At 54.6% G+C, this 15471-nt stretch overlaps 1 protein-coding gene across 1 annotated transcript; it reads left to right on the plus strand.

Annotated features, from left to right (window-relative positions):
• Positions 1-221: 221 nt before the first annotated feature.
• GPR179 (G protein-coupled receptor 179) lies at positions 222-14672 on the plus strand. The gene is made up of 11 exons (XM_063112392.1): positions 222-1015; positions 2629-2737; positions 4385-4472; positions 4859-5094; positions 5976-6044; positions 6423-6532; positions 6840-7078; positions 7268-7406; positions 8077-8182; positions 8805-8951; positions 9618-14672. Exons 1-11 carry the CDS (start codon positions 222-224, stop codon positions 14670-14672), a joined length of 7092 nt encoding a protein of 2363 aa, XP_062968462.1.
• The last annotated feature ends 799 nt before the right edge of the window (positions 14673-15471 follow it).

The following is a 15471-nucleotide window of genomic DNA, read 5'->3' on the forward strand; positions in this document are numbered from 1 at the left end:
CCTACATCCAGAAGCCAGCTGATGACGTTAGAGAGAAGAAAAAACAGCGAGACAGCGCCAGTGAGAGAGAGGGAGAGAGGGAGAGAGGAAGAGGGAACACCAGGATAAGAGGTGTGGAGGCAGGCAGCCCCCAGACTGCTGCCAGCCTCTGCCTGGGCTTTCCTGAGCCACCGAATCCCCCAGGCAGCCTGAACCCCAGGGTCCAGAGAGCTGCCCAGAGGATGGGCACCAGGGCAGTGGTCAAGCCCCTTCCTGTATGGGGGCTGCTGGGCTGGAGTTTCCTCTGTGGCTGGGCTCTAGGGGGTCCACGGCCCCTCCGCTCTCTACCCCCGCTGTCCTCCCAAGTCAAGCCAGGATCTGTGCCCTTGTGGGTGCCCCCAGAGGGGGCCGAGGCAGCCCTGGCTTTTCTCTACTCTGGAGATGCCCAACAGCTGTTGGGGGCTAATTGCAGTGAGCGCTATGAAGCGCATGGGGCAGGAGCCAAACCAGAGCTCCCCCCAGTCCTCCGGAGGGCAGCGGGCACCCTTACCCAGGCTGCCAATTTTCTCAACATGCTGCTGCAAGCCAACGACATCCGCGAGTCCAGTGTGGAGGAGGATGTGGAGTGGTACCAGGCACTGGTCCGCAGCGTGGCCGAGGGGGACCCAAGGGCATACCGGGCTTTACTGATCTTTAACCCTCCACCAGGGGCCAGCCACCTACAGCTGGCCTTGCAGGCCACCCGGATCGGGGAGGAGACTATTCTTCAGGACTTGTCTGGGAACAGGGTGCAGGAGGAGAGCCCCGCCGGGGACCTGGATACCGTTGCCCTGCAGAAGCGGGTGCTGACCAATGACCTAAGGAGCCTAGGCAGCCCCAAGTGGCCACGGGGGGATGGATATGTGGGGGACATGCAGCAGGTGAAGCTGTCTCCTCCCTTCCTGGAATGCCAGCAGGGTCGGCTCCGTCCTGGCTGGCTGATCACACTCTCGGCCACTTTCTATGGACTCAAGCCAGACCTCAGCCCAGAGGTTAGGTAAGTGAGTTTATGCAGGATTTGATGCACTTGTGGGTATTTTGGGGTGGGGGTCACAAGTCCACCCAACTGTGCAGGGACCATTTGGGACAAACGTGTATGTCTGGGGGGCACAGATGTGTGTATTTGCATTCAGCTGGGTGTATATGCAGTCGGCTCAGGGAATCTGTAAGTATCTGTTAATGCATACAAGTGTGAGTGTCCATACTCTGTTTGAATCAATCCATTTACACATATTTATCTGGGTATCTATTTGTATTTATGTGCTTGAGCACATGAATGAGCATGCGCATATACAAGTAACTATAAATACGCAGGTATACATCTATATGTAGATAGGCACACATATGTGGGTACAGATAGGTCTTGGCCCCCTGGTCTGAGGACTGGGCATGGCAGGAGAGGGCTTGGCATGGATGACAGTGACAACCGATGAGCCAGGCTTCTCAGAGGAACCAGCTGGGCACTTCAGGAGTTAAACCTGCTGCTCTCTAGCAATTGAGAGAGCTGTAAAAGGAGGCTCCCCCAGGAGAAGGAAAGTTCTTGAGTGGTGGGGAGGGGCTGGGGAGGGGCTTGGAACCAATGTCCTTTCTGTTCGGGAGTTAGCTGGGTCCCCGGGGTCATTCCCAATGGCTATAGTCTTACATCAAGCAGGCCCCAGTGTCCTGCCTGTCTTGACCCAGAAGCTTGTGATACTTCTCAAATAACTGACCTCCTCCTTCAACCAGAGTAAGGAGGGGTTGGGAGCCCTATTGGGAAGGGGGCAGCGAATGAGCACAGTGCTGCAAGGTATTCAACAATCAACATTGCTTTTCCAGCTCTGTGTCCCCATTCATTGTTCCTAGGAGGGTTCCTCTCCTGCCGGCAGGCAGGCAGGCAGCCTGGCTCCTTGCCAGCTTTCTCCCCATGTGGCCCAGAGCAGGTTGGGGAGCTGCTGGGTCAGGCAGCTCTAGCTCAGGGCTCCTCTATTCCATTATCTCCTTTGCTGTGATCAGTTCAGACCTGGTTTGGGCAGAGTGAGGGGGTGGTTAATAGCTGAGCAGAGTGTGTGTGTGTGTGTGTGTGTGTGTGTGTGTGTGTGTGTGTGTGTGTGTGTGTGTGTGAGAGAGAGAGAGAGAGAGAGAGAGACCTGGTTTGGGCAGAGTGAGGGGGTGGTTAATAGCTGAGCAGTGTGTGTGTGTGTGTGTGTGTGTGTGTGTGTGTGTGTGTGTGTGTGTGTGTGTGTGTGTGTGTGTGTGTGCGCGCGCGCGCGCGCGCACACGTGTACATGTAGTGGGGAAGTGTGAAAATCCCCTTCAGACAGATGATCAGAGCCCTGGCTCCCACATGTGTTGACATGCCTCCTCCCTCTACCCATTGATAGGAACCAGGAAATGACAGGATGTTGAACAGCTGAGGGGTGGGGAGAACAATCTAGTGGAAGGGAAACGTTGCCTACAGAAACAGTGGAGGTTAATAACGTTGGAGAACTGGAAGGCATGTGTGCTCTCCCAATACACAGCTACTGTGCTGAAGTTTGCCAAGATTGCATTGCCCCATAGTCTATTGCCCAAGGACTCACGTCCACCTTAGCATCCATCACTGTGCCCCTAACTGCCAACTCACTGCTCTAGGGGACAGGTGCAGATGGACGTAGATCTCCAGAGTGTGGACATCAATCAGTGTGCAAGTGGCCCAGGCTGGTACTCTAACACACACCTATGTGATCTCAACAGCACCCAGGTAAGGATAAGGAGGATGGGGGGCCACTAGGGTCTTGCCTCCCTCCCCCTTTCTTGTCATTGCCACCACCCAGCTCCAAGGCAGGTCATGAAGCCACTCCAGTGTACAAGGGATTCAGTGGAGTCCCTAGTGACTGGCAGAGGAGAGATACCAGGCTTTCTAAAAGTGAGGCCACTTACAGCCTACACCACCCCACCCCTGCCCAAGACAGTTACTCTTCATTCCTTTGAACTTGCAGTGTGCCTCCCTGTCTACTCCCCTTTCTGGTACTCGGTGCTCTGGGATCCCTCCTCAGGGCCACTACCTGAGCCTCTGTTAATCATCCCCTTTCCCTTCCCTGGACTACATTCTCCATATCAACACAGCTCTGGGATCCTCTTGGCACACAAAGGATGCTCCATAAGTGTTTGTCTAAATAAACGGAATTTATGGTTGGGGTATAGGAGGAATCTAACCAAAGAAGGTGCTTGAAGAGGTCTGGGACTGATGAAGGTGATGGAACCCATGCCAGATGCAGGCAGAATCAAAGTCACAGGTGCAGGTGAATCAGGCTGATGGAGAGCACTGGCTGGTAATACTGTAAGCCCAAAACTGGGAACCTGGGAGGCCAGTGAACTCATCTGCTTCACAGTTACACTGACTACATGTTTATTTCTGAGTTGCACTGAAGCCAAGGTGAGCCTTGTAGCCTTCTGGGGGTAGGTGAGAGTATCATTCTGTGTACACAGTGGCCCTGCTGCTCTTCAGAGCATGTGTGTTTAGAGCTATAAATCCAGGGATGGAGAGGGGCTCCCACTGTCCAGTTCACTTTTTAACCCAGCCACATTCATTTCTCTGGATACACATTTGTTTGGGTACATATTGTGTAGACTATGGCAGGAACAGAGGGGAATCTGGGCCACAATGTCATAGGCACCACACTCTAACACTTCCAGGTGAGTTCAAGGGCTCCATATAGAATCTCCCAAGGTTAACCCCTTTCTTCCCCCGACTGATGTCTGTTCCCAGCCAACAGATCTGATCTCATCCATGGGCTCATCTTCCCCGCCTGGCTCTGAGGTCTGCTCTGACTCCTGCTGGGCAAACATCAATGGGCGGAGGTGGAATAAAGGGCTGACCTTGGCATCCCACCAGCCTGGCATTAGTCTGGCATTAGGGCCGGGGAAAGCTGTCCTGTGCTAAAGCCAGATGGCACCTGGTGGAGGAAGCTGCTCCTCCATGGGAGTCTTTTCAACCCACCTGTGTGCCAGGGAGGAGGCTGATGGGGACCCTTTGAGGCAGAATGTAGGCACACAAGGTATGGTTGGGGTCAGAGTTCTCCCTACGTCCACCTCTCCCCGATACCTTGCCTTAGCAACAGCTGTGCACTAGGAAATGGGATCTGTGAGGCTCCTGTCACTGCCTATGTGAACAAAAAGGTGATGTATCTCCATACTCCTTGTTTGGGGTCTCTTTGAGAAGAGAGGCAACAGAAGGGGGTAGGTCAGGGTTTCCCAAGGACTAGGGAGGACTTCTGCTTGGATTACCTGGTATGAACCCAGGTGCCATGGATAGGGAGGTAGATGAACTCTCCACCTCTTCTCAGGAGGGAAAGTTCTTCCAGAGAAAGCTCCATGTAAATACATATCATGTTTGTTGCCCCCACAGTGTGTCCCCCTGGAGAGTAAGGGCTTTATCCTTGGCCGCTACCTCTGCCACTGCCGACCTGGATTCTACGGGGGAAGTGACTCTGGGGGTATGTAAGTACGGTCAGGGCCCAGCAGGTGTTTTACAGCCTGGATTGCTTGGGAGGGTACATGTGGCAAAGAAAGGTAGGTTGGGGTGAGACGCTGGGAGGAAACTTGTGGGGCAAGGACAGAAGGTCGAAGAAGCAGAGAGGTGAGCAGGGTCCAGTTTGGGGGTGTTTGCACCTTCTGAGAATGAGACCATAACATGCAGATGCAATGTAAGCTGATATCGCAGTGAGCCCTAGCCTGTTCTCCCCACGGAGGACCCACTCTCTCATATTCCTGGGGCCACAGACCATAGAAGGGCAGGGAGAGGGCTGTGGTGACCATCAGGAGAGAAGGCTAGGATGCCCCACCCATGCCCCTCGCCCTGCACCCATCTTGTTCTTCGTAGGGTTAGAGAAGAGTGTCATCCAGACTACCGGGCAGTTCAGGTCCCCACAAGGCAGCTCCAGGAGGTTGCTGCGGTGCCAGCCATGTCCTGAGGGCTGCACTGGCTGCATGGATGCCACACCGTGCCTGGTGGAGGAGGCCCCGGAGCTGCGGGCAGCAGTGCTGGCCTGCCAGGCCTGCTGCATGCTGGCCGTCTTCCTAAGCATGCTGGTCTCCTACCGCTGCCGCCGGAGCAAGGCAAGGAAGGCCCCACATCTCCCTCTAGCACACATGTCCTACCCATTACCTGGAGACCTGAGACCATCTAAGACTAGAACTCAGGAGAAATGGGTTCCAGTCTTGATTCTAAATCTAACTCACTATGAGACATTAGACAAGTGACCTCTCCACCTTTAACCTGTTTCCTCATCTGTAAAATGAAGGCATTGGACTTGATTCAACAAATGCTAGTTGAGTATCTACTCTAAGCAAAACAGTGTCCAGGCACTAGAGGAAGTGATCTGGACCCTCATGGAGCTCCCAGTTTAATGAAGGAGGTAGACATGTAAATAAAATGACAGTATAGTGAGACAGGGGAAAGGGTGGAAGTTTCAGTTGCTGTGGGAGCTCACAGAAAGGACCCAGTCATCCTGTCTGAGATGGCATCGGAAAGACTTTCTGGACAGTGAGACATTTGAGCTAGGCCTAAAGGTTAACTGGATGTTTACTGGGCAGAGAAGGGGTATCCTATTCTAGACAAGGGAACAGTCTGACCCAAAGTTTGGAGGAATGCATGCGATCCCTTCTAGCTCCAGCAACCTCTGATTTGAGCCCAGGTCTGCAGCAAGGCCCAGGGTGGGACTGGGAAGGGCATGGGGCTGGAGAGTGTGTGTGTTGGGGGGTGGCTAACATGCAACCTTGGCTTTAGTGAGGCTTTGTGCCAATGGAGCTAAGAGCCTGAGGTGGGAGCGGGGGTGTGGCTGTGACAGAGAGGGCACAGCTAGTGTTACAGTGTGAAGCCTTAGTCCAGGGCCATTGAGTGACCCATAAAATAGGACTGAGACCCTTGCTTGGCACTATAGTCCAGGCACTGACCTCCCCCTGCCCTGCTCACAAGCCTCTCCTTTCTGGGTTCACAGAGGACCTGGGCATCTGGAGTTGTCTTGCTGGAAACCATCCTTTTTGGATCACTGCTGCTCTACTTTCCTGTGAGTCTGTGGGCAGAGGCTGGCCCCACCTCCCAGGATCTCCCACAACCCCAGCCTGGCACCCTCCAAACCCCAGAACCCTTCCTCTTCTAGCCCTCTTGGGGAAATTCAGTTCCCCCTACTTATACCCGCAGACGACAGGCGGGTCTAATGAGCTCTGGAGCCAACAGCCTTAAGCTTAAAAGAGCTCTAGGACCCATGCTGTGATTTAGGACAAGTTACCTAGCCTCTCTGGTATGTAAGCTGCTCCTCTGCAGAATGGAGGGGATGGCATCTCTGTCGCAGGGCTGGTGGGAGGGTTAGCTATGTGCTTAGCATAGGCTTAGCACACAGCAGAAGCATGGAGGTGAGCAGCTACTTTTGCCCCCTTCCCACCAGGTCTTCATCCTGTACTTCAAGCCCAGTGTGTTCCGCTGCATTGCTCTTCGCTGGGTCCGGCTGCTGGGTTTTGCCATCGTCTATGGCACCATTATACTCAAGCTTTATAGGTAGGGCCAGGGCAGACCTTGCTCTTGCGCTGCTCACCACAGTCCACCACAGCTCATTACTCATGTAATGGAGTTTTCCAAGACCAGACCCTTACCAGCTCCACTCCCCTGTGCCCCCAAGGCCTTCCCCCATCACTATAGCCTTCCCCTCTATGTAACTTTTTTTGAGGGTAAGTAGAAGCAGCAAACCATGGCAAGGGTGGGAGGATGGGTATGTGTGTGAAGGGGAAGGGAGGGAAGCAGTGGACAGAGGCCAGAGCTCTGGGCCCCTCCCCCCCACCCACCATATGCACTCGAACCCTTGCAGAGTGCTCCAGCTGTTCCTGTCTCGGACAGCCCAGCGAGGCCCCCACCTGAGCAGTGGGCGGCTGCTGCAGCGCTTGGGGCTGCTCCTGCTGCCTGTGCTGGGCTTCCTGGCCGTGTGGACAGTGGGTGCCCTGGAGAGAGGCAACCAGCACACACCTCTGGTGACCCAAGGCCACACTCCCACTGGCCGTCACTTCTACCTCTGTCACCACGACCGCTGGGACTACATCATGGTTGTGGGTGAGCTGCTTCCGCTGAGCCCAGCCTCACCTGGCCCCTGGCTCTGCACCTTCAGGGGTCCTCTTGTCCTGGTTCTCCTGCCTTGTACCCAGACCCCTGGTCCAGGCTCCCCCCAGCACGCCCTACAGAGAAAGGGGCGGCATGGCTGCTGAGGGGGGGCCAGCTCTCTCCCTCCCTGCTTCCCCACAGTTGAGATGCTGCTGCTATGCTGTGGCAGCTTCCTCTGCTATGCCACCCGGGCTGTCCTCTCAGCCTTCCACGAGCCACGCTACATGGGTATCGCCCTGCACAATGAGCTGCTGCTCTCTGCTGCCTTCCACACGGCCAGGTGAGGATGGGCCCACCTGCCCATAACTCCTCTCACCCTTCTACCACTCCTCACCTCTCCCCGGTGAGGCTGCCCCCATCCCTAGCCATCCCTGTAACACTGCTATGCCTCAGCAAGTGCCTGTAGCTCTCTCCCTACCCCACAGATACCCCTCCCACACCCATGTCTCACCCAGGTGATGAGGCCCTCACCACATGAGAAGAAGAAATATACCCTACTCCTAATTCCTCACCCATTCCTAACCACCTCTCCAGCACGCCCAACATACCCCTTCTGACACATGGTCAGTTCTCCCTGCCTTCTTCCCCTCACCTCTTAGCCATATGAACAGCAAGCCTGCAGTGTGTGTGTATGTCCATAAGGACCTGGCCCTGTGGTGGAGGCAGAATCAATCCGATCTTAACAGGGCGATCTTAACAGTCTGGAACATGATCCTGTACTATAGGCAGCCAGAGAAGCCGAGCTGGAGTAGCCTGGGAGGGCTTCTTGGAGGTGGGGATTAACCTCTCAGAGGTGGGTGAGCCTTGGGGTAGAGGACCTACATCCTGGAGAGGGCAAGAAGAAGGAAGAGTACCCCATGGAGATCAGGGCTGGGGCTGGAGCTGGGGAGAAGAGCCAGTGAGGTGACGCAGAAGAGGCCACTATCAAGCTCCTCCCATCCTGCCCTCAGGTTTGTGCTTGTTCCCTCCCTGCACCCGGACTGGACCCTCCTCCTCTTCTTCTTCCACACCCACTGCACAGTCACTACCACACTGGCTCTGATCTTCATCCCTAAGGTGAGGTCTCTCCACTCCCGCATGTGAGGCGGACCCCAGTCCCTTTCTAAGGGACACTGTGGATCTGCAACTGCTGTAGTGCCCTCTGCAGGTCAGGGTAAGAAGGACAGAAGGTGCTGAGGGTGAATGAGCTCTGAGTGACGGGGGACCTAAGCAAGGAGCCAACGTGAGTCAGGGGTTGGGGGAGGAAGCTACTATCTCTCTGCTTCAAGTTCCTGGGCAAGGGAAATAAGAGGAGCCAGGTCCAGGGTTTGATCCCTGTTACTGGCCAGCCACCACCAACAACAACAAAATAGAAGAGCTAGGGCTGGAGGGAGTTCTTTTTAATGTAGTTGGAAGGTTGGTGGACTCTGAAAATCTACTCAGAAGCAGTTAGAGAGATGGAGGAGCTAAAACACATGCTAGGAATTGCAGAGGCAGGGGGTTGGGACCACCTGGCCCCTGAGCTAGAGAAGATCAGGGAGGATGAGTGGGAGTAAAATTCTACGGACCCCTGGAATTCGAAATCAGAGAAGGAGGGTGAAGATTCACAGGTAGGGATGTATTCCACGGGGCAAATGAGTGCAGGAATGGACAGGGAGCCAAGGTGAGTCTTTTCCCCACTCATACACACCCCGGCCAGTTCTGGAAGCTGGGGGCTCCTGCCCGGGAGGAGATCGTGGACGAGGTGTTCGAGGATGAGCTGGACCTGCAGCGCTCGGGCTCCTACCTCGGCAGCAGCATCGCCTCAGCCTGGAGCGAGCGCAGCCTGGACCCTGGAGACATTCGCGTATGTGCTGCTCCCCTGCCTCCTTTTGATGTTATGTTTTAGGGACTGGGCGGAGGGAGCACTGCTGCCCTGCCACCTGGGCTGTGTGCCATTGCAGGTCCCCTGCCCTCCCCCTAGCTTTCTCCTATGCTGGCTCTGGGGAGAAATCCAGAGTATAAGACTTGAAGCCCCATTCCATCGCTGACAGCTGAATGCAGCACTTTTCACACCCACTAGTCCCATCCATCTCATATAGTCCTCTTAAGAAAGCTAACGCTGGCCAGCCAGGTATGGTCACTTTCTAGAAGTTGCAGAGGCTCAGAGATGTCAAGAAAATAGCCTCAAGGCACACAGTGGATCTCAAACAGCCATCTCAAATCCAAGTTTCCTGTCACTCGAGCTGGTGATTTCCCACCAAGACAACAGTGCCCCGAAAAGGGAGTGCACTCAGTCCTCAGAGTTGAATGGATCTGGCTCAGAACCAGTTTGGCCCTGGGCTTGCAGAAAAGAGAGGTGAATTGTGAGCATTTTAGAAGCAGAGAAGGAACATGGCTCGATGGGAAAACAGATCCCGTAGTGAAAAAGGTCTAATAAGGACTGAGGGGCAGATCAGTGCAGCCAGGGAATCGGGAGAGCTTAGCCCGTCCATCTCAACGGCAGCTCTGCTCTCGTCCCCGCTCCCCTCAGGACGAGTTGAAGAAGCTCTATGCCCAGCTAGAGGTCCACAAGACCAAGGAAATGGCTGCTAACAACCCCCACCTGCCCAAGAAGCGGGGAAGCTCACGCCAGGGGCTGGGCCGCTCCTTCATGAGGTACCTGACTGAGTTCCCCGAGGCCCTGGCCCGGCAGCACTCTCGGGACTCAGGCTCCCCGGGCCGCAGCAGCCTGCCCGGCTCCTCCCGCCGCCGGCTGCTCAGCGCCAGCCTCCAGGAACCTGAGGGGCCACCAGCCCTGCGCAAGTCCCGCAGCACCTATGACCACCACAGGGAGCAGGAACCGCCTCTCCTCGACTCACTGCTGAGGAGGAAGCTGGCCAAGAAGGCCTCGCGAACGGAGAGCCGGGAGTCGGTGGAGGGGCCCCCTGCCCTGGGCTTCAGGTCAGCCAGCGCCCACAACCTGACAGTGGGAGAGAGGCTCCCCAGAGCCCGGCCCGCCTCCCTGCAAAAGTCGCTCAGCGTGGCTGGCTCCAGGGAGAAGGCCCTGCTCATGGCCAGCCAGGCCTACCTGGAGGAGACCTATCGGCAGGCAAAGGAGCGAGAGGAACGAAAGAAGGCTGAGACAGCCATGGCAAGCCCAGTGCGGAGGCCATCAGCCAGGAGGCTAGAGCGGGCTCGAGGAGTCCCTCTGTCAGCCCCACCTTCTCCTGCCAAGAGCAGCAGTGTAGACAGCTCTCATGCCTCTGGGAAGCTTCATGAGGAGGCTGTGAGAAGGCTGCCTCACCCACCCATCCGGCACCAGGTCTCCACCCCCACCATGGCCCTGTCTGGGGCCTGCCCAGGCGAGCCAAAGATGCTGTCTCCCACCTCCACCTTGGCTCCAGCTCTGATGCCAGCTCTAGCACCAACCCCAGTTTCTGCCCTGACACCAGTCCCAGTAACCCCCCAAAGCCCCAGCATCCTCACCTACATCTGCCCCTGGGAGAATGCAGAACTGCCAGTCAAGAAAGAAAATGTGGCCCAGGAAGGCCCCTCAGGGACAGAGCGAGACAACCACTCCCCAGCCCCAGCTCGAGCCAGGCTCTGGAGGGCCCTCTCTGTTGCAGTAGAGAAGAGGGGGACTAGGGAGAACGAGATGGACATAGAGGATGGGTGTCCCCAGGGGGACGCTGATGATGTAGATGAGGACAGGCCCAAGATCTTCTCTAAATCTCACAGCCTCAAGACTCCTGTTCAGCAGGGTTCCATGCGCAGCCTGGGACTGGCTCTCAAAGCTCTGACCCATTCTCGGAGCACATACAGAGAGAAGGAGAGTGGAGAGGAGAGTCCTGAGAGGGAGAAAGGTACAGCTCCCGGAGAGAGTGTGGGGGCATCTCCTAGGTCTCCCCGGCCAGGTCGGCCCAAAGTGGTGAGTAAGCAGGCTGCCCTTGCCCCCTGTGATGATGAGGAATCCCTCCAGAACCAGCAGAATGCTCACACCAGCAGAATGCTCCGAGTCTGTCACCAGGAGGGCAGCAAGGAACAGGAAGACAGAGGCAAGAGGACATTCCAGGGTCTAGGGGAGCAGAAAGTTGAAAGAACAGGTAAAACAGGGCCTACCACACTGAGGCAAGTTTTGGGAGACAAAAGAACTGAGCAAGCCAAAGAAGCCCCTGTGGGGTGGCGGGGACAGCTCAAAGCTGGCCTTCAGCTCCTGGGCAGTATTGACCACAGGGTGGCAGAAGTATGCCCCTGGGAATTCACCAAGTCAGAAATGTGTCAGCCAGACAGTAGCAACAAGGCTGAAATCTGCCCCTGGGAGGTGAGTGAAGGAGCTCCTGAGAGGAGGGCATTAACACAAGATCTAGATGACTCCCAAGAAGAAAGGAGGAAAGCCCCAGAAAAGCCAGAACCCAAAGATATGGTTGCCATTACTCGCAAAAAGCCAGAGAGACTGGTCAGGGGGGAGGAAGCGGTGTGTCCCTGGGAGAGTGCTGATCCTGAAGGTCTGTCCCCTCGGTCAGCCCCTCAGGACTCTGACAGGACGAAGGGCACGTCTGAGGCAGTGGGCAGTGTGGAGGATAGGAAGGTGGAGAAGCATCAGTGGAAATCCACTGGCCCAGAACCTTGTACACCTGACATCGCCAAGGCAGAGCTGTGTCCCTGGGAGGTGAGTGAAGGAGGAGAGGATGGGAAACTGGCCCGGAAGGTAGTAAAGGAGCTCCCCCAGGAAAAGCAGAAAACCCCCAGGAAAACAACTTTTTGGAAAGAAGAGAAACTGGGTGGAGACTTGGAGTCTCTTTGTCCATGGGAGAGTACAGATTTTCGGGGTCCCTCAGCAGTCTCGATTCAGGCCTCAGGAAGCCCAGAGTGCTCAGGGAGTTTGGGCAGTGGCATGACAGCAGCAGATGTTCCTGCTATCAGGAAGGCAGAGATCTGTCCCTGGGAGATGGATAATGAGGTCGAGGGGAATGAAATGCTGAGTCAGGTGACAGGTGGAGAATCTCTCCAGGAAAAGGAAAGAGCCTGTAGAAAAGAGAGCTTTGGAGAGATGGAACAAACCGTGAAAGCAGTGCAGAAATTAAGTCACCAGCAGGAGTCAGTGTGTCCCTGGGAGAGCGCTGCCCCTGGGTACTCCAGCCCATGCCTAGGCAATTCCTCCTCCAAAGCTGGTGGCCAACTCCTAAGCAGTGGAGGAAACAGAGCAACACAGGTGTGTCCAAGGGAAGATCTCAAGCCAGAGGTAAAGAAAGCAACACCTGCCAAAGCAGAAATCTGTCCTTGGGAGGTAAATGAAAGAACAGAGGACTGGACATCAGGACAGGCACAAAAAGGAGGAGAATCTCAAAAGGACAAGGAGGAAATGCCTGGAAAATCAGGAATCAAAAATGTCACAGCTTGGGAAAGGCCTGAGGGACAGATCCAAAAGCAAGAAGCAGTCTGTCCCTGGGAGACTGTGGACCCTGGCAGCTTCCGCCCACAACCGGGTCCTCAACAGATCTCGATGGAGAGACCCAAAGTCATTTCCCAGATATCAGGCAGTGTGGGAAGCAAAGCTACCGAGATCTGCCCATGGGATGTGGAGGAAGCCCAGACAGCTGAGGAGGCAAAGATCTGTCCCAGGGAGGTGGGTGCTGGAGCAGGGGAGGAAAGGACTTCGGGAGTTGAGGCCATTAGGAAATCTCCAAAGGATACAGGAAAGACTTCTGCAGATTCTGGATCCAGAGAAATAGCTGTTACTGCTCCAAAGAAGCCAGAGAGGCCAGCCCTGGAGCAGGAGGTGGCTTGTCCCTGGGAGAGCTTAGAGTCAGGAGCCTCCTCTCAGCATTCAGACACTCTGGTCGCTGACAGACCAAAAGCTGGATTCCAGGAACTGGACCATGTGAGGTGCAGGCCAGCTGAAGTGTGTCCCTGGGAAGGGGAGGAAGCTCCTATCAGTGAAAAAGCCAAGATTTGTCCCTGGGAGATGAGTGAAGGAGCTACTGGGAAGGGACTGGAACAAGAGATGAGGAGTGAATCAGCAGAGCAGAGGGAAAAAACTCTAGAAAAGGGGAGACTCACCTCCCTGGGAGAAGACATAAAACAGGAGGCAAAAAGACAAAAGCAGGAAGCTGTTTGCCCTTGGGAGAACAAAAACTTAAGGGAACCCCTTACTCAGGTCCCCGAGGTTTCAGACTTGCCCAGCAGCATCAGTGGCAAAGTGGCAGAGGGGCATTCCCTGGAAGCGAGTGATGAGGCAACAGAGAAGGGGGACCTAAGACCAGACCCAAGGACAGGCTCCCTCCCAGAAAGAGCTCCAGCTTCGAGAGCAGGAGAATTCACTACCGAAGATGGAGAAAAAACAAGCAATGAGCTACAATCTGTCTGTCCAAGAGAGAGCATGGCCCAAGCAGGCTCTTTTTCCCACCCAGACAGTCAGCGCTCTGAGCAACCTAAAGCCAGCTCCCAGACACTGGTCAGTGTCAGGGTCACTGAAGTGTGCCCTTGGGATGCTCCTGACTTGGATGCATATAAACCTGACAGCGGCACCAAGGCTGAGATCTGTCCTTGGGAAGTGACTGAAAGAATCCCTGAGAAAGGGGTGTCAAGACAGGATGGAAAAGGGGAATCTCAGAAGAAAGGAAGAGCCCCAGAAAATCCAGAGCCCAAAGGTGGGGCAGTTCAGAAACAATCAGAGAGGGAAGACTTCAGGAAGCGGGAGGCTGTGTGTCCCTGGGAGAGTCAAGATTGTGGGGGTCTGTCTCCACAACCAGCCCCATCCATTTCTGGCAGAAGCAATGGCAGTTATGAGGCAACAGACGGTGTGGGGGCCAGGGTGGCAGAAGTGTGTCTGTGGGAAGTGGAAGAGGCTCCCTCTGCCAAGAAAAAAGAGATCTGCCCTTGGGAGGTGAGTAAAGGAGCAGCAGAGAAAGGGGGACTGGAACAGGAGGTAGAAGGAGAATCACAAGGGCAAGGAGAGATGTTTCTTCAGAAGGCAGGATCTGGAGGGACTGAACACTTTTCAAAAGAAGCAGCAAAACTCAGCAGAGAGCAGGAGCCAGTCTGTCCCGAGGAAGACATGGGTTCAGCAGGGCTCTTCCCCCAGTCAGACGCTCTGGACACTGACCAACCCAAAGTCAGCCCTCATGGAGCAAGTAGTATGGGGAGCAGGATAGCAGAGCTGTGTCAATGGGAAGTCACAGACCCAGAAGGAAATAAAATTAAGGGTACCATGGCAGACATCTGTCCTTGGGAGGAAACTGGAGCCCCACCTGAGAAATCTGGCCTCCTGGCTTTAACAGCAACTCGAACAGAAATTTTCCCCACAGCCCCTGAGAAACCACTATGCCTTTTAGTCCATGGACCTCTGCATAGTGTCCTTCCAGAAAGCAGAAGCTCCCGCCCCGAGGTGAACAAGCCAACCAGTACTTTTATTCTGGAAGGTGTCAGAGAACTACAAGGACTTTCAGGGCCTGGGCCAAGGACCGGCTTAGCCCCAGAGCCAAGTCTCCAAGAAGCTGAGGCTCAAAAGTCTTCCTCCTTAACTGAAGACCAAGGACAAGTGGTTTCTGAAGATCAAAATGAAGAACTCACCCTTCCAACTGTCTACCCTTGGGACTGGGAGTAACAGCTCTATCAGGTGAGGTCAAACATAGGGCTAGCTTTCAGGAGCCAAGATCCTTTCCATGTCCTGGTGTTCTCTAAGAGCTGAATCAAAGGCACTTGGCCACTTCCCCTCCCCAGGAAGGCCAGAAGTCAACTCATTACAAAGACTAATTGTACAGAGAGGGTGCAGCTTCAACCCCAATGGAAAGTTCCACCCTGTCTTTACTTCTAACTTTTCTTCCTGCTCAAGGAAAACAAAGCCTGGACCTTCTGATCCCAAAGAATCTTCCCATCCATCTAGGGTATTCAACACAAGCTATCTGAGTCTGAACACTCACTTGTAAAGCCAGCATTAGGGATGAAAGGAAGTCAGCAGTGCCCAGCCTGCATTTTCACTTAGACCCAATTTTTCTCTGAAGTCTACAAAGGGCTGTTTTTTGGGAAGAAACTAAACCACACAAAGCATTGGCAACACTGGGACTGTGGACCATAGAAAGGCATAAAAGGTCACCACAGGAAACTTAAGAAGCCACTTAATTCAAGTTGAAGGATAAATTAGGGGAAAACTAAAATGACTCAAAATAGGTGCCTGAAATGTCTTTAAGGACCTTGTCATTTTGACTTTCTACTTCAGTGTTTCTCACACCTGCTCAGCTTGACTGCTGAAGTAGAGATCATATTGATACCTGGCATCCAAAGCCACACCAGAGACAGAGAACATCCAAGGAAAAGCAATTTCTCCAGGTCCTCCCCACACTGGTCAAGGTGGAGTTCTCCCTTCCAGACATCTTCTGCATGCCTCTTGCTAGCTTTTTAGGTGA

The sequence above is a fragment of the Cynocephalus volans genome, chromosome 10 (assembly GCF_027409185.1).
Source record: "Cynocephalus volans isolate mCynVol1 chromosome 10, mCynVol1.pri, whole genome shotgun sequence".
In the NCBI taxonomy this organism is placed as follows: domain Eukaryota; kingdom Metazoa; phylum Chordata; class Mammalia; order Dermoptera; family Cynocephalidae; genus Cynocephalus; species Cynocephalus volans.

What these genes read in the sequence shown, in the direction of transcription:
- GPR179 (XM_063112392.1), top strand. Translation starts at nt 222, where the DNA reads ATGGGCACCAGGGCAGTGGTCAAGCCCCTTCCTGTATGGGGGCTGCTG. An exon ending in ATTATACTCAAGCTTTATAG is followed by an intron (nt 6,533 to 6,839) that starts GTAGGGCCAGGG and finishes GAACCCTTGCAG; the next exon opens with AGTGCTCCAGCTGTTCCTGT. An exon ending in GGACTACATCATGGTTGTGG is followed by an intron (nt 7,079 to 7,267) that starts GTGAGCTGCTTC and finishes GCTTCCCCACAG; the next exon opens with TTGAGATGCTGCTGCTATGC.